Source organism: Seriola dumerili, unplaced genomic scaffold (assembly GCF_002260705.1).
Source record: "Seriola dumerili isolate Sdu_G_001 unplaced genomic scaffold, Sdu_1.0 BDQW01000319.1, whole genome shotgun sequence".
Lineage (NCBI taxonomy): Eukaryota > Metazoa > Chordata > Actinopteri > Carangiformes > Carangidae > Seriola > Seriola dumerili.
The window spans coordinates 1,774,758-1,800,972 of NW_019174574.1; the positions used below are offsets into that span (position 1 = coordinate 1,774,758).

General features: G+C 43.0%; 1 protein-coding gene and 1 pseudogene across 1 annotated transcript; both read right to left on the bottom strand.

The window, feature by feature from the left end:
• Positions 1 to 1,369: 1,369 nt before the first annotated feature.
• Positions 1,370 to 4,064, bottom strand: LOC111231799 (annotated as a pseudogene).
• Positions 4,065 to 4,867: 803 nt separating this feature from the next.
• LOC111231782 (Krueppel-like factor 2) lies at positions 4,868 to 7,902 on the bottom strand. The gene is made up of 3 exons (XM_022759020.1): positions 7,466 to 7,902; positions 6,127 to 7,132; positions 4,868 to 6,021 (listed from the first exon to the last, which is right to left on the bottom strand). Exons 1-3 carry the CDS (start codon positions 7,541 to 7,543, stop codon positions 5,846 to 5,848), a joined length of 1,260 nt encoding a protein of 419 aa, XP_022614741.1. The 5' UTR covers positions 7,544 to 7,902; the 3' UTR covers positions 4,868 to 5,845.
• Between the last annotated feature and the right edge of the window lie 18,313 nt (positions 7,903 to 26,215).

A 26,215-nucleotide genomic window follows, 5' to 3' on the forward strand; every position in this document is an offset into this window, starting at 1 on the left:
TATTTTGTGTGTGTGTGTTGTGTGTGCGTTGTATGTGTGTCTGTGTGTGATCTGTGTATGTGTGTGTGTGTGTGTGTGTGTGTGTATGTATGTTTGTGTGTGTGTGTATGTCGTTGTGTGTATGTGTGTGTGTGTGTGTGGTGTGTGTGTATGTGTGTGTGTGTGTGTTGTGTGTGTATGTGTGTGTGTGTGGTGTTGTGTATGTATGTTTGTGTGTGATGTATGTGTGTGGTGTGTGTGTGTGTTATGTGTGTGTGTGTGTGTGTATGTGTGTGTGTGTGTGTGTGTATGTGTGTGTGTATTCACATCAAACCTGGTCTTTATATAATATCAACCTTCCTTCCATCCAGATCTTTGACATTCACACTCAGGACTCAGGAATCATGTTGTTCATTTAGTTTAATATGTACATTAAAATAAACTATTTACATTATATAAAAAAATTCTATTTACAAGGCAGTACATTTGTTCATCACACAAACAAACAAGTCTTTTTTCCAAAAACTGAATAGCCCTTTGTCAGTCAGTGGTGTTGCTGTTTCTGTGAGACTTCCTACTGTAAAAGACCCTGACTTTCAAATGCTAGTAGACAACAGACAGACTCACAGACACGACATTTCAGTTCAAGCCTTCAAGGAGGACAGAATGAAAGGCAGTATTTAGAACAAAACATTGTCTTAAAAGCTTATTTCACGTGCAGTTTACACTTACAATATAACACACAGAATAAAACTTTGATTGTCATTTAGCCAGTGAAGAATATGGCGCTCGTAAGATGTGTAAATAATGTGTTATAGAAAGGCACTAATGGTGAAAATACAACAAAATATTTGCTCTTCAGAGGAATGTCTGCTTCCAGTTGCTTCAGCTGCATGTGCCTGAATGTTGAGTGGAAATTCATTTGTTCACTTGTTGTCTATACAAACAGCATCCATACAAAAAAAGTATAGTACCAGCTACATCGTTACAAAAGTCTGAACAGAATTCATCTGTCTCTGTCATATCTGCTGTGTTTGCTCATTGATTTGTGATTTGTGATTTGTGTTTGTCACTTCTCTAAAATAACTTTTAAATAGATATATTTTTTTTTAAAGGCATTTCATCTTGATGTCCTTTCCTCCCCCATGAAACTCACTATAATATTCCTATAAATATACCTGTAGGCATTACGTGTAGTCAATAGGCTAGTGGCCTCATCATACTGTATGGCTGCTAATCCTGCCATGGTACCACTATAGTTAAATGAACTATAGGAACTTGCATCTATATATTTGCATAGCATGGTTCTATATCTGACCATAGGGTTGTTACAGTTCTTTTTCGTTGTGGTTGATGCAATAGAGTCCTCTTGCTAGTCACGCTTGTGTCCTCACATGTGCCTCTTCATGTGGCAGGGCGAGGTGGTCGGACCGGGAGAACGCCCGTTCACACAGGTGACACTGGAACGGCCGGTGCCCGGTGTGGCTTCCGGCGAAGTGACGTGTGAGCTCATCGGAACGAGCGAACTTCCAGCCGCAACCCTCCCAGCTGCAGTGGTATGGTTTCTCTCCTGTAACACAAAAAAACCACAGCGTTAATGACGTCATTATGTGGAGGCTGGTATGATGTAAGGCAATAAGTGTGAAGAAGCATCCAGCACATTCATGCAGGTCTTACCTGTGTGGTCCTGAGGTGCGCCTTCAGGTGGGAGCTCTTGTGTGTAGGTTTTCCCACCAGCGGTAAAAGTGCAGGTGTGTGTCGCCGTCCGTTTCCTGGTCAGGACCGGCACCCCTCTTTGGCTTGGTGTCCATTCATTTCCAGCGGGGAGATGTTGGGTGAGGAGGACCCGCTGGCCGGACGCCGGCTGCTGCTGCATGCCCATGGCGCGTCCTCCTCCGACATTGCGGGAAAATGGTGATTGGTGGTGCGCCCCTGTGAAAGGGCTGCATCCCGGTGTGCGGGTGGGAATCCCCGGGCGCGCCTCCGGTGGTGGGAGTTGGAAGCCTCTTGCGGAACGTTCAGCCGAGGTGGCGTTTGCACATCTGGGGCTGGTGCACTCGGAGCTCATCCGGTCGTCCGGGCTGAGCGGCGGCGTCATGCTGCCGACTGCAGCCTGCGGCGGAGTTGGCCAGCCGCGGCTGCTGCTCGTATGAATCATGCAGGAGACGTTCCCTTCATGCTTGATTTGGTGCAGCTCTGGGCACTAGACCCATGACAGGTCCGTATGTGTCCATGGAGGCGGGCTCCACTTTAATGTTCGGTATGCTCGGGGATAAATCCTGAGTGGTCTGGAAAGGCGCGGAGGCTGATCAGGAATCTGCCCTGGATGCTGGGCTGTTCCCGGAGAAGAAGCTCGTATCCACGTCGGAGCGGCAGAAGCTCCGCCATCAGACTGTTGTAGGGCGGAGGAGGGGCAGTTCATGTCTGGACAGAGGTGTAATTGGCCTGCGGCTGGGGCATCCGGTGTGCTGCTGCTGCTGTGTATACGCGGACGACCCCGGAGCTCCTGGAGCCGATAGGACTCTACCCCCGCTTCCCGGCGGCTGGCGCTCCGTCAGAGCCAGGATGTGGTTTGCGAGAATAAACTTCAAGATCCAAGAACTTATCCCAGGTCCTTCTTCATCTTTTCTGCCCAGGCAGCTGCTGTCCAAGTCGGGCGCCAACGCTGCTCATGTCGCCCTTCCAACCTCTTGGAGCGAGGATGAGAGAGCAGGATTAGTTTTTTTCAAAATCTTTGACAAGCAGTTTCAATACATCAATAGATTTATTTTATTTAATCTAATTTTATAAAATATTTTCGAAAATAGCACAAAAGGTGTCTAAAAGTGGATGAATATCACCAACAAAACTGTGTTTTAAACATTTTAAAAACAGTTCCAAAGTTCCAAAAAACTTTTCAGGGAACAGCACACACAGTGATTGTGCTCTGATCTGACAGACTGATTCTTGGCAGAGCAAGTGCATGGACCTTATTGTTGACTCTATCAACAGGCTCACAACAAGTGTAAATATATAAAGAAGTGCAACTTACATCTTCCCAGCCTTTCTCCTTCTGGTTGGCAAAGGTAGAGATTTGATGGTTAAAATGTCCTCCGCTCAAGGCATTTCCATGTCGGTTGTTAAAAAAAAGTGGAAAAAAATCCCTCAAGTGTTGAGAAGGAGGCACTTTTTGTGTTTAAAGGAGAATTACAGAGTCCAGAGAGTCTCCAGAAAAAAGCTACAGATCGCGTCTGGCTTCCTGTCTGTCGTCGATGAGCTGTTTCTCTCACTCATGTAGCTGTGAGTCTGGTACAGAGCCTGCTTTTTCTTATAAACGTTGTTCCCTCGCACAAATTCAGCGACCAATGCGAGGCTGGGGGAAGGAAGCGGTCCAGGATGGGGACGCCGCGCACCGACCAGCCCCCTAAATTTAGCCTCGGTATAAAAGTACAGTTTCCCTGTGTTTCAGATACAGAGAGGTGTATGAGAGTCAGGGCAGGACTGGTGCGGAATGCTCTCTCAGCTCCGCTGCCGGCAGCTACTTAACCACCGAGAAGGAAAACCCGCCCCTCGCAAACCTGTCCAACAAACTGGCAGGGCAGAGAGCGAGAGAGACCGCCCCTGGACAGGCACCACTAAAAAGACATAATAAGCACATTAGCACTGTTGTGTGAAAAAAACAGCAACGAAAAACGATACTACAAGGGCACGCAGGCTTTACACAAAGAGGAAGAGAGATGCTGCAGGTGCCATGAGTATTACGCATTTGGGCACGATGCGCTTTTTACGCACACAATTAATGCGGCAGTTACTCTGATAATGATCGTGTGCTTTATACAGTCTTCTTCGTTATTTATTTGTTTACTGCGCAGTATTACAAACATTCTTGCCTGAATAAACAAAAAATGCTCTTCGTGAAATGAAACATCGTAGTGTCTCTGTCAGACATGGGACACAGAGACAGAGTGTGCTGTTTTATGATTTCATCCTGGGCTCGGTTCAGACAGTTGTAAACTCCGCGGTTCCTCCTCGGCTGGTCGTGCCCTGGGCAGCGCAGGGTGTATTTTCTGACTGCAGGCTTCAGCCACCAGGCGCCACCACGGCATTTCTCCTACACTTCCGAAGCCTCACTAAGGCGATGAGGGGCGGCTCCCTGCAGAGAAGAGGCGATGTCTATCCATCCTTCATTCATATTATTATATGTCAGCTTCAAACATGTGAAGAAAAGCTGCTGACTCCAGTCTGAATGGCTCTCTACCTTCTCAACTGTGCCCATGAGCAGTTGGAGCTCCAGTAATACAATGGAGTATTATTACTGATGCATTAAGGTCAAGCAGCATGCACTTGTGTTGGAGCTGATTTTTTTTGGGTGGATAGGTTTTTAATCATTGACTTCAGTGTAACCATACAGCTGCACAGCTTTGAAATCAGAGAGTAAGAGCAAGAAGCAAAATATATAGAAACAGCATCAAACAACGGTGCTTGTTTTTGTGGTTTCATATTGAACACCCTATCCAGATGTAACCGCCAAAAAAAAAAAAAAAAAAATTTTTACTTGCTCTTTTTGGCTTGTTACTCTTCATCTACTCAGGAGCTCCTGTTACTACAGACTGTGTGTGTCTACAAACACATCATCAGTATCATCCTCAGGTTCTTTCTTCACATTCTTTCCTTTAGTCATTTAGTAGGTTGTTGTCTTGAAAAAGTCAAACTCCAATATTTCAGAAGAAAACAAAGTCAAAAACGTGTACGTGTGTGTGTATGTGTGTGTGTGTGTGTGTATGTGTGTGTGTGTGTGTGTGTGTGTGTGTGTGTGTGTGTGTGTATGTGTGTGTGTCAAACCTGGTCTTATATAATATCAACCTTCCTTCCATCCAGATCTTTGACATTCACACTCAGGACTCAGGAATCATGTTGTTCATTTAGTTTAATATGTACATTAAAATAAACTATTTACATTATATAAAAAATTCTATTTACAAGGCAGTACATTTGTTCATCACACAAACAAACAAGTCTTATTTCCAAAGACTGAATAGCCCTTTGTCAGTCAGGTGGTGTTGCTGTTCTGTGAGACTTCCTACTGTAAAAGACCCTGACTTCAAATGCTAGTAGACAACAGACAGACTCACAGACACGACATTCAGTTCAAGCCTTCAAGGAGGACAGAATGAAAGGCAGTTTTAGAACAAAACATTGTCTAAAAGCTTATTTCACGTGCAGTTTACACTTACAATATAACACACAGAATAAAACTTTGATTGTCATTTAGCCAGTGAAGAATATGGCGCTCGTAAGATGTGTAATAATGTGTTATAGAAAGGCACTAATGGTGAAAATACAACAAAATATTTGCTCTTCAGAGGAATGTCTGCTTCCAGTTGCTTCAGCTGCATGTGCCTGACATGTTGAGTGGAAATTCATTTGTTCACTTGTTGTCTATACAAACAGCATCCCATACAAAAAAGTAGTACCAGCTACATCGTTACAAAAGTCTGAACAGAATTCATCTGTCTCTGTCATATCTGCTGTGTTTGCTCATTGATTTGTGATTTGTGATTTGTGTTTGTCACTTCTCTCAAAATAACTTTTAAATAGATATTTTTTTTAAGGCATTTCATCTTGATGCTCCTTTTCCTCCCCCCTGATGAAACTCACTATAATATTCCTATAAATATACCTGTAGGCATTACAGTGTAGTCAATAGGCTAGTGGCCTCATCATACTGTATGGCTGCTAATCCTGCCATGGTACCACTATAGTTAAATGAACTATAGGAACTTGCATCTATATATTTGCATAGCATGGTTCTATATCTGACCATAGGGTTGTTACAGTTCTTTTCGTGTGGTTGATGCATAGAGTCCTCTCTGCTCAGCTTGTGTCCTCACATGTGCCTCTTCATGTGCAGGGCGAGGTGGTCGGACCGGGAGAACGCCCGTTCACACAGGTGACACTGGAACGGCCGGTGCCCGGTGTGCTTCCGGAAGTGACGTGTGAGCTCATCGGAACGAGCGAACTTCCAGCCGCAACCCTCCCAGCTGCAGTGGTATGGTTTCTCTCCTGTAAACACAAAAAACCACGGTTAATGACGTCATTATGTGGAGGCTGGTATGATGTAAGGCAATAAGTGGTGAAGAGCATCCAGCACATTCATGCAGGTCTTACCTGTGTGCGTCCTGAGGTGCGCCTTCAGGTGGGAGCTCTTGGTGTAGGTTTTCCCACAGCCGGTAAAAGTGCAGGTGTGTGTCGCCGTCCGTTTCCTGGGCCAGGACCGGCGACCCCTCTTTGGCTTGGTGTCCATCATTTCCAGCGGGGAGGATGGTGGGGTGAGGAGGACCCGCTGGCCGGACGCCGGCTGCTGCTGCATGCCCATGGCCGCGTCCTCTCCGAACATGGCGGGAAAATGGTGATGGTGGTGCGCCCCTGTGAAAGGGAGCTGCATCCCGGTGTGCGGGTGAGGGAATCCCCCGGGCGCGCTCCGGTGGTGGGAGTGGAAGCTCTGCGGGAACGTCAGCGAGGTGGCGTTGCACATCTGGGGCTGGTGGCACTCGGAGCTCATCAGGTCGTCCGGGCTGAGCGGCGGCGTCATGCTGCCGACTGCAGCCTGCGGGGAGTTGGCCAGCCGCGGCTGCTGCTCGTATGACATCATGCAGGAGACGTTCCCTTCATGCTTGATTTTGGTGCAGCTCTGGGGCACTAGACCCATGACAGGTCCGTATGTGTCCATGGAGGCGGGCTCCACTTTAATGTTCGGATGCTCGGGGAATAAATCCTGAGTGGTCTGGAAAGGCGCGGAGCTGATCAGGAATCTGCCCTGGATGCTGGGACTGTTCCCGGAGAAGAAGCTCGTATCCACGTCGGAGCGCAGAAGCTCCGCCATCAGACTGTTGTAGGGCGGAGGAGGGCAGTTCATGTCTGGGACAGAGGTGTAATTGGCCTGCGGCTGGGGCATCCCGGTGTGCTGCTGCTGCTGGTGATACGCGGACGACCCGGACTCCTGGAGCCGATAGGACTCTACCCCCGTCCCGGCGGCTGGCGCTCCGTCAGAGCCAGATGTGTTTGCGAGAATAAACTCAAGATCCAAGAACTTATCCAGGTCCTCTTCATCTTTTCTGCCCAGGCAGCTGCTGTCCAAGTCGGGCGCAACGCTGCTCATGTCGCCCTTCCACCTCTGGAGCGAGGATGAGAGAGCAGGATTAGTTTGTTTCAAAATCTTTGACAGCAGTTTCAGATACATCAATAGATTTATTTTATTAATCTAATTTTATGAAATATTTCGAAAATAGCACAAAAGGTGTCTAAAAGTGGATGAATATCACCAACAAACTGTGTTTAAACATTTAACAACACAGTTCCAAAGTTCCAAAAAACTTTTCAAGGACCAGCACACACAGTGTATGTGCTCTGATCTGACAGACTGATTCTGGCAGAGCAAGTGCATGAACCTATGTGACTCTATCAACAGGCTCACAACAAGTGTAAATATATAAAGAGTGCAACTTACATCTTCCCAGCCTTTCTCCTTCTGGTTGGCAAAGGTAGAGATTGATGGTAAAATGGTCCCGCTCAAGGCCATTTCCATGCGTTGTTAAAAAAAAAGTGGAAAAAAATCCCTCAAGTGTTGAGAAGAGGCACTTTCTGTGTTTAAAGGAAATTACCAGAGTCCAGAGAGTCTCCAGAAAAAGCTACAGATCGCGTCGCTTCTTCTGTCGTCCGATGAGCTGTTTCTCCTCACTCATGTAGCTGTGAGTCTGGACAGAGCTGCTTTTCTTATAAACGTTGTTCCCTGCACAAATCAGACCAATGCGAGGCTGGGGGAAGGAAGCGCGTCCAGGATGGGGACGCCGCGCACCGACCAGCCCCCTAAATTTAGCCTCGGTATAAAAGTACAGTTTCCCTGTGTTTCAGATACAGAGAGGTGGTGAGAGAGTCAGGGCAGGACTGGTGCGGAATGCTCTCTCAGCTCCGCTGCCGGCAGCTACTTAACCTCACAGAGAAGGAAACCCGCCCCTCGCAAACCTGTCCAACAACTGGCAGGGCAGAGAGCGAGAGAGACCGCCCCTGGACAGGCACCACTAAAAGACATAATAAGCACATTAGCACGTTGTTGAAAAAACAGCAACGAAAACGATACTACAAGGGCACGCAGGCTTTACACAAAGAGGAAGAGAGATGCTGCAGGTGCCATGAGTATTACGCATTTGGGCACGATGCGCTTTTACGCACACAATTAATGCGGCAGTTACTCTGATAATGATCGTGTGCTTATACAGTCTTCTTCGTCTATTTATTTGTTTACTGCGCAGGTTAACAAACATTCTTGCTGATAAACAAAAAATGCTCTTCGTGAAATGTGAAACATCGTAGTGTCTCTGTCAGACATGGGACACAGAGACAGAGTGTGCCTGTTTATGATCATCCTGGGCTCGGTTCAGACAGTTGTAAACTCCGCGGTTCCTCCTCGGCTGTCGTGCCCTGGGCAGCGCAGGGTGTATTTTCTGCTGCAGGCTTCAGCCACCAGGCGCCACCACGGCATTTCTCCTACACTCCCGAAGCCTCACTAAGGCGATGAGGAGGCGGCTCCCCTGCAGAGAGAGAGCGATGTCTATCCATCCTTCATTCATATGTTATATGTCAGCTTCAAACATGTGAAGAGAAAGCTGCTGACTCCAGTCTGAATGGCTCTCTACTTTCTCAACTGTGCCCATGAGCAGTGGAAGCTCCAGTGAATACAATGGAGTATTATTACTGATGCATTAAGGTCAAGCAGCACTGCACTTGTGTTGGAGCTGATTTTTTTGGGTGGATAGGTTTTTAATCATTGACTTCAGTGTAACTAACAGCTGCACAGCTTTAAAATCAGAGTAAGAGCAAGAAGCACAAAATATATGAACAGCATCAAACAGGTGCTTGTTTTGTGTTCTATGAAACACCATCCAGTGTGTCTGTGATTAGATTAACCTGCTGGGAGCTCCAGGGAAAAATGACACAGGCAGAAAAAAATCGGTGATAAATCAGGACCAAAAGAAAAAAGGCCAAATGGAGCCTTATTGAATATATACACTATCTATCTTTAGGGACCAAGATTTTGACATTAGACCTTTTTTATAACCTTATCTTGCCTGTTTTTCTTGAGCTATTTCATTTAAGTTTGATAATTGATTATCATTAATTACTGTTGTGTTATGTGTCCATTTGTTTGTTACTGATTCATCACATGACTATATTCAGTAAGTAAGTATTCATTTGAATGTAGTTTGATGATGGTGAGGTGAATGTGAAGATGTGGGATTCACGGGACCCCGGAGCTACAACGTCCAACCTGCGCAAACATCAGCCGCACTTCATGTGCATACAACACTGCATCATGTCACAAACGTCTGATCATTCTCCTCTAATTGCTTTGATGATTTTCATGCTACACTCCACTGCCTCCAACAACAATACAAACACAATCAAAAAAAAACAAGTCATGTTCTACCCACTATTGTAAATATGTTAAAACCACCATTCTCATAGAAATCAGACAAGCTGAGCAGATATGTGGGAATTAATCACATAAAGTCATAATGACTTGATCATTGCTTATTTTGAGCAGCAGGAATTCATGATGCATCCTGCAGGAATTCCTCATTGAGTTCAATCATCATGAGTCATCATTACTTAAGTATATGATTTGACTATTATTATAAAATATTCACACGAATGCTCGATTGTCATTATTTGTTTAAATTCACTAATGTTGCTAAGTTGTTGCTTGAGCTCTGTGAAGCCTGAGCATGTAAACATTAACATGTTGTGGATGTACTCAATAAATCTTTCTGTGGAGCATCTCTTCAGTTTTTTTTTTCGCCTTTTTGCTACACAGTGAGTCCTGATGTAAAACTGGAATGTGCATGTTGTAATAATGTAGGCCCTTGTTATGTTGTTTGAACATGTGCTTTAGTGATGCATATTCCCAAACAAAGTTGTAGGCCCTGCTTGCCCATCTGTTTCATAAAGTGTGAAAAAGAGGAACACTGCTGCTGTGCAATCAGATTTGTGTTATGTAACTCATACACCCACTTATCAAAGGGAGTGTTACTGACTCAACAATCATCATTCCAGTTCACATACCATAGAAACCCACAGGTAATAAAGCTTCTTCTTACTTTCTTCACTTCATCCGTGTCTTGTCCTTAAAAACAAAATGTCAATCTTCTGTCCTGCTGACATGAATTATGTTGCTTCAGTGTGTGAACAGCTTCACTAAATCCTTTAATGACTCATGAGGAAAAAAAAGACAGATGTCAAACATGTCTATTAACGATCTACACTACCTGTCTGCCTGGGTCAAAGCTTCTCCTTCAACCGGTTGGCAGCAGATCAGGGGTGTGTCTTATAACATAGTGTACCTTTATAGTGTTTTACCCTCTGGCGAACACAGATTTGAAATGCTAGTTAGAGGCTGACTGACCTTTGATAGTCATCCAATGATTTTTGGAGGCCTGGCAGCCGTCAGTGATTTGGTGGCATTCCTCTGCAGTTTGTCAGAGTGGAGAAACCAATCAGCTGTGTTCCAGCAGGCAGCATGGACGCAGTGGAGGCTTTGTTTACAACAAAAATGTACTTTCTTTGCAGAAATTCAAACCATACCCAGATTTGCACATTACACAGCATCACAAATAGTATGAAATATGAAGAAGATATGGTTTCCTGAAATAAATCTTTCAGGGACAAAAGTAACATCAGATTTGACACTTGGCGGTTACACATCCCCGTTAAGTTATTTAATGATAGACTTTAAATAAAGATGAACGTAACCTCTGTGATGTCACCCATAGGTTTCTGAAGCAAAGAGTGAGCTGCCCCACAGTTCCCATCTTGGCAGTGCCTGACTCCGCCACTAACTCCCAGCTAATCCAAAAATGGACAAAGAGATGGGGCGTGAATGGAGCTGAGAATTAGGTGCATATACTCACCGAGCTGTCACTCAAAGAGGCCGCGCCCTCAATTCTCCATAACTTTAATCCTTAATAAAACGTAAACAGGTGAGTTATATAAATAGTTGTCATGAAGTAGGAAATTAGCTCTAGAGACCAAAACAGTTTTTGTACCAGGCTGTAAACATGTTTATTTCTGCTGTAAAGTTGGACATTTTAACATGGGAGTCTATGGGGACTGACTCACTGTTGGAGCCAGACTCTAGTGGTCATTAGAGGAACTGCAGGTTTTAGCACTTTGTTGTTGGCTTCACTTCTCAGCCTCGTAGGTGGATGCTTGGATTTAATCTCCAGTCCAGTTTTTTTTATATGTACTTTAATGTATACAGTCGATTGTACATAAAGTTTGAAATATCATTGTTATAGATTAGCATTATGGTTCATGATCAGGTGGTAGGATGCAGTTTCCCAGACTGAAGCTACTTGCGAACTGGATATGGAGCACTAAAAGTTTTTTTCTGCATGCTGTCATTTAGAAACTGTATCCACACAGAGACTGAAGTAAACATGAGTTCTCCCAGTGAGTGGTGTGATTGACAGCTGAGGCCTCAGTGTGGTTGCAGCAACATTCCCAGTGTTGTCTTGGTGTTGCTGCAGATGATTCAGACTTCACTTTTTGACCCAGTGACACATCCAGCCTTCCTTATCGGAACAAGCAGCCGTGTGGTCAGAGCTTTCAGTAAGAGCTGACGTCTCTGTGATGATCTGCTCTTATCAGGCTGGCCTATGACCACTGTCATATATTCTCACAACTCCAACAAGTCCATGGAAATCTGTGTTCTGTCTTGCACAGAGTCATACCTACATCTACACGGATGTATTAAACCATCTATGATTGAATAGTGGAGCTAATGGAGCTAACTGCTGTATTTCTGTTGTAAAGGGCATGTAAATATGAATATACAGTATATAACAAAACTGAGTTCACCCCTGTGCAATATCACTGTGGAGGGCAACGTGTAAAATCCTGCAGTTCCAGGTCAGGAGCTTCAGTTTATGTTCCCATCACACTCCTCAATACTAATTAAAAGAGATTGGTTGGCCATGCTGACTTTGCATTCACCACTGCTGTTTTAGAGATTTGAATCCAGTCTACAGTGAACACAAAGCGCTCCATGTATTAGCTATGATACTGTAGGTAACTGCACAGGGATCTACTCCTGGGGCAGCTTTGCCAGCTAACTAAACTAGCTGCTTTCAGTTGGACGAAAGAGTGTTTGAGGTGATTTATGTAAAACTGAAGTTTACTCAGGGAGCTTTAGGGGGCTTCTGCTGCTTGCTCTTACTTAGTCTGTGGGACTGTGGGCAAGTGCAATACTGTAATTTTCCTTCAAGTGGTCGGAGCCCTCACTCAGACTCGTTTCTGTGCTTGATGCTACTAATATATCATATGATACTAATATCATTCCTCTGATTGTGGAGAACATGATAAAAAACGTCCGATCCTTCCTTTGTTTGTTGCAAAGGTCCTCAATGTTGTAGCTTTGTGTCATTTCAATACTAAGATTTTTGACACTTTACTACGGCGGCACTGAGAGCTCAACACACTGCAACTTCAGAAAACACATGCAAACAGACAAAACACAAACAACTTCAGAAAACATCTTCATGAGTTTGATTTGACAACACATGAGCTGCAAATACAGCACAGAAGAACTGTTTCCATGGGACACTAAAAAGTGATGAACATGGCTGGGACGCACTTGTTGTTCAGTTGCATTGAATAACAAGTGCGTCCATGCAAGTACGTCCCAGGTTCATCATGTTTCAGTGTCCCCTGGAAACACTTGTGTTGTGTTGTGTTGTGAGTAATTGCAGCTCATGTGTTGTCAAATCAAATTGATAAAGACGTTTTCTGAAGTTGTTGGTGAAGTCACTGTCCAGACCATATCAAATATCCTGATCAACATCATCTTGTGACCATGAATGCAGATAAATAATGATTATATTTATTTACTGTTTTGTCGTCTCTCTGTCCCTGCCAGCAGTGGCAGCGTTGGAGCTGTGGCAGATAACTCTCCTGGTCTTCACGTCACACTCTTCCACAACCTGACACTTAGTCCAATCATATAAGTAAAAGTCACACAGACTTTCTAATCACTTTAATAATGAAAACATGCCTCAGCGTGTGCTCCAGATGAAATGCTACAGCTCATCAACTCTGGCTTCCAGCTGAATGTTCGTCTGCTTCCTCTGTGTCTCATCTCGTCTCTGGTAACTCATCCACTTTCATCTCCAGCGCGCTCTTCCTGTCTTCTCCTTCTCCAAACACACTGATTCATGGCTCAGATCGAGTCACCTGTGTTCGTGCTGATGGTGAGTACATCATCTCCCCACACAGCAGGACCACATTGTTTCCTCTGTCACTCCCAGTTTCTTTTTTACACTGTGTTGAGTCTGATCCTTTAATTGAGACATGAGGAGCCAAAAGTGGACTGAGCTGTTTGTTGTTTGTGAAGCTGGTCTCCACGTGAGTATGAGGTTTTACACAGACATGTATGCATCCATGTGTGTTGGAGAGGCTGAGTCTGTGTGTTTTGGCCTGTCACACCATGATGGAGAGTGTATTGATTGCATGTGGAAATGGTGGGCTGGGTGTTTCTCTGAGCGAGCCTCACAGGTCCTCACATATGCTCATCTGGCTTCAGCACTTAAATAAGTGCATTCAGTTCATTATGGGACAATACACACAGAGACAAAGAGAGACTGCTGAGGGAGAGGGGGTGGGCAACAAACTGAGGTGTCTCATTTTCATTGGGAAACACTGATTGAAGAATTAGCTCAAGTAAATGAACCGCACTCTAGTCTTATCAACCCCTCAAAGCACTTTACAATACAGGCCACAGTCATCCATTCACACATTCAGCGCTTTTGTTCTACACATGCTTCTACCACACACACACTCAAACATTCATGGAACAGCCATCAGAGGCAATTTGGGGTTCAGTATCTTGCCCAAGGACACTGGAGGAGCCCCTGTACTACCAAGTCACGTAACTTGGTGTCCACCCTTTGGGATCATCTGTACAGTATATACCCTTTTTAGTTCAACACTGCTTGTAGTGAAAATGAGAGAGTAAGTGAGAGTGTTGATGTTGTGTGGATATTTTGCAGCTTTACAATGTTTTTTGTGTTTGTTATATGATGTTAAATGTTTGTGTAGGATTGTTTCAAACAGTTATTCTGGTTTTAAACAGCTCTGTACTGTTGAGATGAATGATGGTTAAAATGATGAAAAATATTTATAAAACGTCTCAAATTGCAAATGTTACTTAATTTCACTCATAATTTGAAATACCCCAAATGGACAATGCATGCTGGGGGATACAAACTGACAAAAAATAAAAGTATTGTAAAACAAATCATGAATTTAGTTATTTGGCTCTAATGATTTGGAAAATAACAATGACTCAGTTTTATCAACTATTTCCATGTTCTTGTCCATTTAAAGGCCATAAGCCTTTAAGCTGTTTGTCTTTCTAAGAGTTTTATAGTTGGCTCTAAACCAGTCCAGTCCTATCTCTATAGCTATATTCAATAAGGAACAGCTGGGCAAGTTCATACTTGAAGAAAACCATCATGCTGGATTGACAGCCTTTCATGTCAGCAGTGATTGTTGGAGCTAATAACTTTTTTAATGTTGAAATGTGCAGTGAGTGACAGATTGACTCTGTGAAAATTTTGCTATTGCTACATAGCTAATATTAGTATTAACAGCTGTTTACTTACCAGTCTAGAAGAAGAGTTGTGAGTTCAGCATCAAACTTCATTCCTTTACTCGCCAACAGCTGTCTCCAGAGGTGGAAAGCAACATCAATGTTAACTCTTGTCTCTATCATGTCTTTTTTTCAACTTAAGTTAGCATGCTAACCAGCTAGCCCTAGCCCGTCTCTTCACTTTCCGATAGCGAGTCACTGCAGCCTCCAGTCTGTCCTTAAGACGTATCTGCTCAGAGGACATATAACCTCTTGTCTTGTAAACACAATGAAGGCTGAAGCTCTTGTGAAGCAACAATCACCACCACCTGCTCCCACAAGAAACCACGTTTGGCGGCAGAGAAAACTCACAAATATCCTCTTTAACAAAGGTTTGTAATCAAAGATTGAACAAACAGTATAAAACTTTTGCAAGTGTGTGTTGTTGTGGTTTCAGGTTCTCTGAAAAAGTTTTTACAAAGCCAATCTAAACCTTAAGGCACAGATGCTGTGACTGAAGTACTGAAGAACCTTTAAAAAATAGAAAAGCCTCGTTGTGTTTCAAAAAAGGTACTACATCTAAGTTTGAAGTCGAAGTTTCAGCATGGAAGGAGGGCAAAAAGTTTCCAGAACTGACAAGCACACGATCAAACTCACCTTACAGTGACTGATCAGGTGTGTGGAGATGCGAAAGTAGCTTCACACAACTACGTCTTTTTCTTTTCATGTGAACCACAGAATGCAACACCTTGGACCCCACAAGGAGGAACTGTCTGAAAGTGTATGACATTACTAATTTATTATTGTTTTATAAGCAACAAGTCCAGTTATTCTCTCATTCCAACTTGTTGAATTCTCTTTGTTTGTTCAATATCTTTAGATTTAGTCAGCAGCTTTACTCAGACAAAACATGTCATGTGAAAATTTGGTCTCTAGCTCTAAATGTTTTTCAGTATTTTCAAATATTATATAGATCAAGTGACTAATAAAGTAATTAATTATTTTCTTATTTGATACTGAAAATATTGTCAGTTCCATCCCTTGGTGAGTAAAATGCTCTAGTTACTGACAGGAAAAATACAACAGGACCCAATAAATAAAGTGGAACTGTCCTTTAACAAAGGTTTGTGAATGTAGTGTTACACATGAAAATCAGAGCACAATCAGTGTAAAGCTGTTGTGTGTTTTAGATGGTTGCCTTGTGTGTTGCTTGATAACCATGCTGAAAGCAACGATGCTCTTTTAAAACACCACAGTCTCTAAACTCAGCTAAAACACAGAGCTTCATGACTGAAGACACAAAACTGCTCCAGTCTAATATCAGTGTTCAGTCGTTTCAGTCTGGCTTACAGTGTGACGAAGAGAAGTATCAGGTGTCTGAAGCATATCGGAGCGAGCCGTGATCTCTTATTGGAAACAGACGGACTTTCTCCCCTGTCAGAGTTATTGCACTGTGTTTGGGGATAAAGTGGCTCTCCTCAGCGCACATACTTTATGTCTTTGTTAAACTTCTTGGAAACACCTGCATTGACTTCTCCACTTTCCTCTGCACGGCAGGAAAGCTGTGTTGTTCTATGTGTGTGTGTGTGTGTGTGTGTGTGTGTATGAGAGAGAGTGAAAGAGCGGAGGCAAGCTTCTGGCCCAGGCAGAGCAGTGCTGGAGCACTGACACAGAGAGTGGGCTCCTGCCTCAGCTTATATAGGCGGGTATTTTTAAACCCACACCCCCTTCCTTATTCCTTATTACTGCACTTCCTCTCCCGCTCGCTCAGGAAGCCCACTTGGCCGAGTTTCCTGCCGGCACGCCGTGCCGACTTGGAGGGAACTGAGAGAGCGATAGCACTGAGAGGGCCAGGCGCTGGGGGCGAGAGACACAGAAACAGAAAGGCAGGGAGGGAGAGAGAGAGAGGGAGGGGGGGTAAAGCTGGCACTTGTTCAGAGTCTGACATGCGAAGACCTGGGCCTCTTCCAGCCCTTGTTAAAGTGTCCCTCTGGAATACCTCACAGAGAAAGAGAGAGGAAGAGAGACAGAGTTAGAGCGAGAGAGAGAGAGAGAGAGAGAGAGAGAAAGAGCAATGGACACAGAGAGAAACACAAAGACAGTCACAGGTCAGGTCTGAGAGGAGATGAGAGAGATGTGAAGAACTGATACAGATGAAACAATGACCCATTACTATTATATATGGCTGCTGTCATCAGTCTGTTTTAACCTTTTTCATCGTTTTTTAACCTTGAACATCACAGTGTATTGAGAGAGAGTTAACATGAGGCTGGTAGTAAAGACCACATCTCACTCCTCTGTACCACTGAGCTCCATTGTCTCCAAAAACACACCAGTGAGTCACTGTTGCCCTGAGTGACATGTTCCTTCACCATCACGAACACACACTGTAATTTATTTGGACTCAATCCCACATACAATCTCCTGCCGCCATAAATACTTGCTGGAGCATCGAATATGGATTAATCCACCACAGAAAATAGTCCCCGACAAATTTACTATTTCCTCCTATTTGAGTAAAGTTTGCTAAAAACTACAGTGACCAGCTGTTTTATTGAGACTTCTGCATGTTTGTGACCACCTTACAAATGTCTGCTGTTGTAGGAACCAATGGGTTTGGAGTTGAGAGGGTGGGGAAGTCAAAAAGTATTGACAGAGGGACTAATGTCTTGCTCAAGTGCAGTTTGATGGCAGGCAACACTCCCCCAGTTTCCCAGCTGTTGTACCATCACCTTTCTAACGTTTTCAGCCCAGAGGCTTCAGCTACACTGTATGTTTAACTCTTTCCTTTCTGGCAACATTGCAAGTGCACCCACACTGTATCACAGAGTCATGACATTCATGTCATTCACACACAGTATGTAGACGATTGCGTCTCATTGCATCATGTTTATTGAATCACATCAGCAGAATGCCTGAATAACACAGTTTGTTTTGAATCTGATACTGATGTGTAATGACGTTTCTGTCAGCAGCGTTGACGTATTTTCATCTACTACACCATGGTACAGTTATGGTGATGACAATACACTCATTAGTGAGGGTAAAAACACCTTACATGGGCTAAATGTCAAGTGGTGTGTGAGAGCGAAGTGCATGGTAGAAACTGGAATGGAGGAGAAAACAGAAATCAGAGAAACTCTGGTAGGAAAAGGAGGGGGAGGATTCCATGCATAGCTGTGGGCCAAGTTGGACTCAGCTGCACTTCTGTAACAGTGGAGAGCTGGAGCTCAGAGAATCTGGAGAGTACAGTTTAGGTAGAAACATAAAGAGGCATCATCTTAACAAAGAGTGAAGTTTAAAAACATATAATCCCTGTGGCTGATATTTCTGTAAACAGACTGCTGACACAACAACCCAACACATCAGGCTTCTGTTGTTCTGATTGGATTATTAAACAAACAGAAGTGTGCTTTGTGTAGAGAGAGTTATATACATGTGATTATTATGAGTCAATGTAGACAGAAGGGAGAGCACCATTCTGAAGCATTTTACTCTGAAAAGCCCTGTCAGGTAGAACTTCCTCAGCGGCTGAGGAGCACTCCCAACTAGCTCCACAAATCATAAACAGTAAGTTTGATGTTTTGTGCTACAGAGGTTTCAGAGGAAGAAGGAAAGGATGGTTTGCTGAAATAATTGTGGTTGTCTGCCTCCTCCACTCGGACTAGTTTCAGGTCACATTCCTGTTTATCGAGAGTCAAAGAAAATATTTTGTGTGAAATTTTGTCATAATTGTGTGTGTGTAGTCTTGAGTATTGGCTAAAAACTGTAAGGTCGAGGTCACACTGACTTTGACCTTTAACGTTTGACCACCAAAATCTAATCAGTTTGTCCTTGAGTCCAGGTTAACATTTGTACTAAATTTGAAGAAATTCCCTCAAAGTGTTTCAGAGATATTACGGTCACAAGGCCAAAACCATGTTTTGTGAGGTCACCATGACCTTGACCTTTGACCTTTGACCACCAAAGTGTAAACAGTTTGTCCTTGAGTCCTAGTGAATGTTTGTGCGAAATATGAAGAAGTTCTGTCAAGGTGTTACAGAGATATCGTGAAAAAAAACACTTTTTTTTTACAGAGCACACATTTTATAAATGTTTAAAGGTTAAATTTATCATTCATTTCAATTTAAGACATGGAGATTACCGTGCACCACCACTGATAAAAACCCACAAAACCTTTGATAGAAAACAATTACATTTCAAGATAAAGCTGCTAAAAGTGTAAGAAAACCATCCAAACAACAACATACACACAGAAAACAAGATAAATTGAAATTTCAGTTTACACCCTCCTTACTCTTTCCTACTAAGTTTTGGTTGGACCCTCATAACCCATGTGGGGTAAAAGAGAGGGGACACATTTATATACTGTCCCTCGGTTACTATTGTGGACAGGCAAAACCACTTCTGCTGGATTATAGTCTTTCAGCTGAAAACTCTTCAAGTTTCTCTACAACACTGTGTTACAGTACAGGGGTTTTCATGGACCCAGTTAATTCATATGTATTTTAAAGGCATTAAAAGAAGTTTGTTCAACAGTTCCAATGTTTGTGAGTCCAAGGTTTCTTATTTATATCATCGGTGTCATCATTAATAAAACACTGGCCCAGATCTTTACATATAATGTTGTGCTTTAAATCTGAAATAATCTCTTTAGTTATACCAGAACTATTGTCAGTTTAACACACAGAGGTGATCTGCTGGCATCAGTTTTTTCCTATAACTCTGACTCCTCCTTTGTACCAAGAGCAAATCAGAGGTTGTCAGGACAAGTTCTGATTGTGATTGATAGAATGTTCAATTCTTATAATCTGACCATCCTGTAGAAATATCCAGTGGACTGAACAAAAATAACATGCTTGTGAGCTCCCTGCACATGCCAACATAATAAGCAGTTCACTGGCTAAAGTGGTGAGTGCTCCGTTGAACAGTGCTTTCTGGGTAGAAAGTTTCTTGTTGATGCTTCTACTCGTCTGTTGACTCCATGGCTGTGTCTGAAATCACTCACTCCTCCCTCTACACTCCACTATATAGTGAGTTCGCCATTTTGTAGTGCTGTCCAAATGTGTAGTGACAATTATTATACCCTATATAGTGAGCTCATAGTATCCCACAATGCATCAAGAAAAGTAGTGTACAACTGATGGTCACTAACCAAGCAATATATACCATCATGCATTGCGCTCATGCTGAAAGACAGAAAAACGGTGTGTGTGTGTGTGTGTGGGGGGGGGGGGGGCATTTTACAGAGTAGGAGGAATGAATGAGTGAGTGATTTCAGATACAACCCATATGTATAGAAACACAAGGCTGGGGCGCCTCGGTGGCTCACCTGGCAGAGCGCATACCATCAAGGCATGGGTTCCAGTCTGCCCTGCGGCCCTTTGCTGCGCGTCATCTCACCTCTTTCTCCCTGAATTTCCTGTCTACCTCTCACTGTACTGTCTGAATAAAGGCAAAAATGCCCAAAAATATAACTTAAAAAAAAAAAAAGAAAAGAAAGAAACACAAGGCTGCCTTTAGCACAGTGGCCCTGAGAGCTCAACACACTGCAACTTAAGAAAACACATGCAAACAGACAAAACACAAACAAATTCAGAGAACATCTTGATCAATTTGACAAGACATTTTAACAAGTCTGCAGCCAATTCTGTCATTACATCCTTGCCTATCCTCATTCATCACATCTTCCTAACAAGAATCTTCTGCGTCCATAAAGTCTTGAAGCTAACGTGCATCTCACCCTCTTCTTCATTACTAAATGTACCGTTAGTTGGGGAGCAGAGTGTGATGCACAGATATTGTAGAAAGCAAGTATTTTGAAATCCTCTTGCGGTTTAGCAGGATGGGCAAAACATTTGACTCACTCTGGATGTTGTGGAATATCAGGGAATTTAATATCAAGGCCAAGAGCAGAACGTTTTACAACTTGTTTCTCACATTCATGAGAAGGTTGTGGAGTGGAAACCAGTCTGCGTAGTTGGTTTAACTTTATGGAAAAACATGAAAAAAAAAAAATCCATCCAACTTCACACTGCTCAGTGACTCAAATATCATCAGTGTAAATGCTTCCCCTGGATCTGTGTTGAAGAGCCCCTGAGCAGCCTGACTGTACAGTGTTCTGGTCCTGAGGACATGTATCACATTTGTTGAGGTCAGTATTTTTCATATGTGTGTGATTAGCTGTTTGAGTGAGCTTTCCATGAGTCAATTAAAACTGATTTATAAAAGCTGCAGTGGCTTTATTAGTTTTCAGATGTGTAGAAGTGGGAAACAAAGCAGTGAGCAGTAGTTAAAAGCAACACTTCACCTGCCCTGAAAACTCAACATTATCAGTTGCTTCTTGAAGTTTGATGTCATTTCTGTAAGAAATGACACAAACACGTCTGGTAGCAGCTGGTGGTCGTGTTAAAGAGCAGTTTTACAGTATGATCCATTTAAAACAGTTTTTATGAGGGAAGTTAAGTGCTCGGGGCAGTGAAGAGCTGTGAGGTCACTGCTACCCAGCTAGTGGATAATTGGCGTGTATGTGTTCGTGTGTGTGTGTGTGTGTGTGTGTGTGTGTGTGTGTGTGTGTGTGTGTGTGTGTGTGTGTGCATGCGTGAGTGTGAATGTGTGTTTGTTTACAAAGGCTGGACCACAAGGTGGGCGAAGTGGACAATTGCTTCAGGGCCTCAGACGTTCTGAACTCCCAAAGGCTGAGCACCAAGTCTGCTGTATCTTCAGTATAAGGAGCTCTTCTTCAACTAGCAAGTCCAGTATAATGCAAATTTGTGCATGCATATGTGCATATGTGTTGATGGGCAGATTTTAAAAACGGCATGTGGATCTTATTGGTTTAGATATACACCAGAGAAAAAAAAAACCCATTAACACATCACATTTATACATACACACTCTGAAAACCTAAACACACACACACAAGCTGGATGTTTTCATTCTTCAGCTAAAGGTGAAGAGTAACAGCTTTCTGCTGCCTCCATGAAACAGACCTCATTTTCACTCTTTGTCCTGCTTCCTCTCTTGTTTTCTTTAGCTGCTCATCAACAGTGGATGTAACTGAAACAGCGCTGGACCTCACTGAGGACAAAACTCCAGGAAATATACGAATGCAACATGGCACCAAAATTCATGTTCATGTCAGAAACATATTATTTAACACTGCTGAGTATGAAATTATAATATATGAAGAAACTTCAATTGCTTAGCTTGACTGCTGCTATCTTAGCTAGCTGTCAAACTTTCATAGGCAGGCAAGCTTACTTTAAGATTAGTTAGCAAACTAGCAAACAATACATTCATTACCCAGTGGCTCACAACTTACATGGTTTTGAGACCTTTTGAGAAAAATGGCATCCTCCTACTTTTCCCTTCTCCTTTTCAAAATAAAAGCCTTCTGCTAGGGGATTGAACTGGAAGGATTATAAATAAATGTTCTTTTTTCATTACAAGGAAGATAAGCACTGTAATAAGTAATAAGTACACAACACAGAGCTTTTAAAAAAGAAGTGTAGATTTGTGGTTGTCGTCTTAATCCCTAAACACCCCAGATGTACATATATATTTTAATGCACCTATCAGTGGCACTGAATTGTTAGAGTTGTATAAGCTTTATGTTGTTATACTACGATCTGTAAACAAGTTGAAATTTAATGAGCCTTGGCTCTCATGAGTCTTTGTTGTGTAGAATTCTGAATATTTTACAGCAACACGAGTGCATCACAGTTACAGTGTTATCTGAATCAGCCCATATGTGTGCTGCTTTATCAACAATAAGACTTACATACTTCTGCTGAGCACTGGAGGACCCTGGCGCTGGCAGGCAGGAAACACATACAATATAGACAGACACAGTTTCTGTGCCTGGTTTTAATTGTAGCAGGAAGACCTGGGGAGCTGGAGAGCAGCAGGGCAGAGTGTCCAGAGGCTGTTAGAAGAGGAGATTACAAGGTTGAGTTGAAATTTTCTGGAGCTGAACCTCAGTTGGAAGCATGTGGACAAACTCTAACATCCTAGACAGTCTCTCTCCCCGTTTCTCTGTCTCTCTTCTCCTCTTTCACTCGTTCTTTCATTCTCTCTTTCTGAAGATGCCAAAGCCACAGGATTGCTGTTGGGATGGCCTGCCAGAAACCCAGTCTCCCTTTTTATGGAGGGACAGGAATCCAGAGTGAATGCTTACAATGTAGGGCTGAGAGAAAAGAAAGGAAAAGAGGATGAGAGAGAGAGAGAGAGACAGAGAGAGAGAGAGAGAGAGAGAGAGAGAGAGAATAGGGAATCAGAGAGAGAGAGAATGACAAGCTATCAGACAGTCACAGACAGAGACAGACAGAGATTACTAGGCCCACAGGATTTTCATGTGCAACTCTTAACCACAAACTCAGTCACTCTCTAACATGTCTCCTTAAACTGTGCCAGCTGTCCAAATAGTCTGTCCTGGCTGCAGAACAGGTTCTCCACTGTACTCCCTGTTGTACCAACACTGCCCTCGCTGCTCTCCAGCATTTTCAGCCCCAGAATACCAAGGCTCCCCAACCACAAATTACTGCAGCATTCCTGCGCCGGATTCTTTGGCCCAGGACTTTTAGAGGGTCATTCATGCCATCAATTTATGACATTGAAATTCTGCATATTTTTCTCAAAGAGACTTTTTCTGCAGACAGTTTTAGTGGAACCAAAGGCAACCTCATCAAAGGTACAATCAGTTCCAGATGACAGACACTCCTGATCAACAGAGTGCTGGAATAGGTTTTTTACAAAAACCTCTCAACTCACATCAGACAATGATCAATCATTTATTGAAATTTGTTGTCCTGCTTAGACAGCTCACATAAAGGTTCGGGTTGCACTCATGCACGTGACACTGATTTCTAAAGGCATTTTCTGAGATGTCAAGTCAATGAGACCAAGTTTCCACCTGGTATAAATATGTAATCTGTATCCATGAAGCTTCCTGTCCTGGTTTAGCTGCTGAGTGAACAGTGCAGCATCTCACAGACCAGAGTGTGTTTTCTGCCCGAACAATGTCAAGGACCTGAGATTCACATTGTTGGCAGGCTAATAGTTATGCTTATTTCATTCGCTATAGTGTCTAATACGTAAACTGAGATTGATGAATTTTACAGTAAATAAAGCTGAAATCACAGCTCAGTCTTTGTCTTTAATTTATGTGTTTTGTCAGACAATATCACAGTTTTAAAATCAGGATTTGACCGGAGGCAGTTCAGACATATACTAGGTTTACTAGTTTCCTTTGATTATAGATCAGGTCTAGCTTCTATATTAATACTGTGAAAGTATCAAAGCCTCAGTCCACAGAGAAATGCACACAGCCTGTATTCAGAAACTGAGCCTTAAAACCAGCCGTCAGGACTTCTGGAACTTTGTGATGTCACAACGAAAGAGTCCGATATGGACCCAGCACAACCCACCTGGACCCACTCTCCAACCCTGTAAGACTTGGTTTCTCCAAGTGTTTGCCTGAACCCTGCTATATTTTTATTGGCTCTCTATTAAGGACTCGCTCTGTTCGGCCTCTAGAACGATCTCTTCAGCTTTTAATCTTTTTAACACTATTCCTCTACTGATCGCTGGATTACTTTTTGTGTTGTTTTATGAGTCACGCACTAGATACTATTGTGGCTGTGTGTGTGGACTGTACCGTACTCACTCTGCTGGTTCCTTCTTTCCTTGCACCTGCCGGAGTCGCTGGTCTTTCGTCTGCAGTCCCAATCAGTCCCATTCAGAACTCCACACTGATGACAGCAGTGCAGACTGCTCCTTCTCCTTCTCCTTCTCCTGGTAATCTACTCCACACCATATTCCACTCTTGCTGTCCCAGCTGCCTGATCACCCACCTCCCTTATGACCCCGATGGTTTTGGATTCTGCGGCCACGCACACTTCCCTGGCTGGCACACACTGGCGCTGGCACTGTGCTTGGAGGGTCTAGAGTAAGAGCTGGGCTGGAGACAGTGGCAGTTTTTTTTTTGTTTCAACTTTTTGAGATGACTGTAACTTTCATACAAGTCTTCTGAGATCTTTGTTGTGAGGCCTGGTTCACATCAGCTGATGTTTCTCTAAATGTCTGAGTGTCAAAGTGTCTCTGACACAAACCTCCAATCTGGTTTTTAACTCCTGACTGCAGCTAGCTTCTTCTGATGTCATTAGCTGAGAGGTCTTTTCCAGCTACACTGTGAATGTTTGAATGATGTTTTCAATATGAACAACACAATGATTTGTGTGTGTAATTTGTTAAAATAGATTGTGTTTGTTCATTATTGTAACTTAGATGAAAATCAGATCATATTTGAAGACAAATGTGAACATGAATCCAGGTAGTTTGGTGTTTTTTCTCTGTGTGTGTGTGTGTGTGTGTGTGTGTGTGTGTGTGTTTGTGTGTTGGGAAGGGGGTAAAAGTTTCCTCAAAGGAAAATGAAGAATGACTGTGTTGTAACCTTTATCTTACTGGGATCAGTGGTGTGTTCTTTTTTCCTGTGTAAAACTGTTTTAAAGGCCACACACACACACACACACACACACACACACACGTGCAGTACACTCAAAAGGTGTGCTCTTTTCCCCATATAAACAACACACACACACCTCTCTTCAACATATGCTCATTGGGTCTAAAACCTTTGTGAGCCTTCTTGGTAAGACTGATATATATTCGCAGACAGTGATTCTTGCAAGAACCACTTGCATTGACAGTTTTGTCATTGAAGTCATTGAAGAAAATTTGTGGCATTCATCAATTTCAGGTAGAATTTTCTCAGCCCTATGAGTCATATACAGATAGTCTGGCTCTCTTTCTCTAGAAGGAAAAACACTCATTTGAACTGATAGAGAGTAGCTAAAACAAAATATATACTGTAACAACCATACACTTAATGTAAAATGAATATTCTGTGGTACTAGCAATACGTTCTAATAGATCTAAACTCTAATACTACTACACTGACACTACTTAACATGTTTGTGGATTTCCAAAAGCAGTGTAAAATTGTTTTACTGCTTGGCAATGTTTTTTGATGAAACCTTCCAGTATGGCAGTTTTAAAGGTGTTGATTGTGCTAATGATAAAATCTCACAAGTGTGCACCTCCTCATGAACGGGTGGTTCACGAGTGACTCACAAAAAGCTTGTGCAGTTTAGGCAGTTTAGAAAATTTGATGACTTGGATGACTATGAACAGACCTCACAGAAAACAGTAAGAGAGCTTTAGGAAGGAAAATGTTCTTGCATGTGGTCCAGTGTTTAAACAACTTATTGCCCAATTCTGTGAAGTCTTTTACACTCGTTGTTCTAAACAGCTGGCGTCTGCGTCGTTTGGGGAAAGTCCTCTGGCACATTAAGTGATGTTTGGAATAAATAAAAGAAGAACTGGGTAGTAACCAGAGTCACTCATGCCTCCAGGCTTGAAATAATAAATAAATGTCAGGTATATCCAAAGAAAATAAAATCAGCAGAGAATTCCAGAGAGAAGATGTTACAGCTTTGAGCTCAGCAACACAAAGACCACTGAGCACTCAACACTGAATGTGTTAAACAAAGAATTGACTGGATTTCTCTTTCAGGC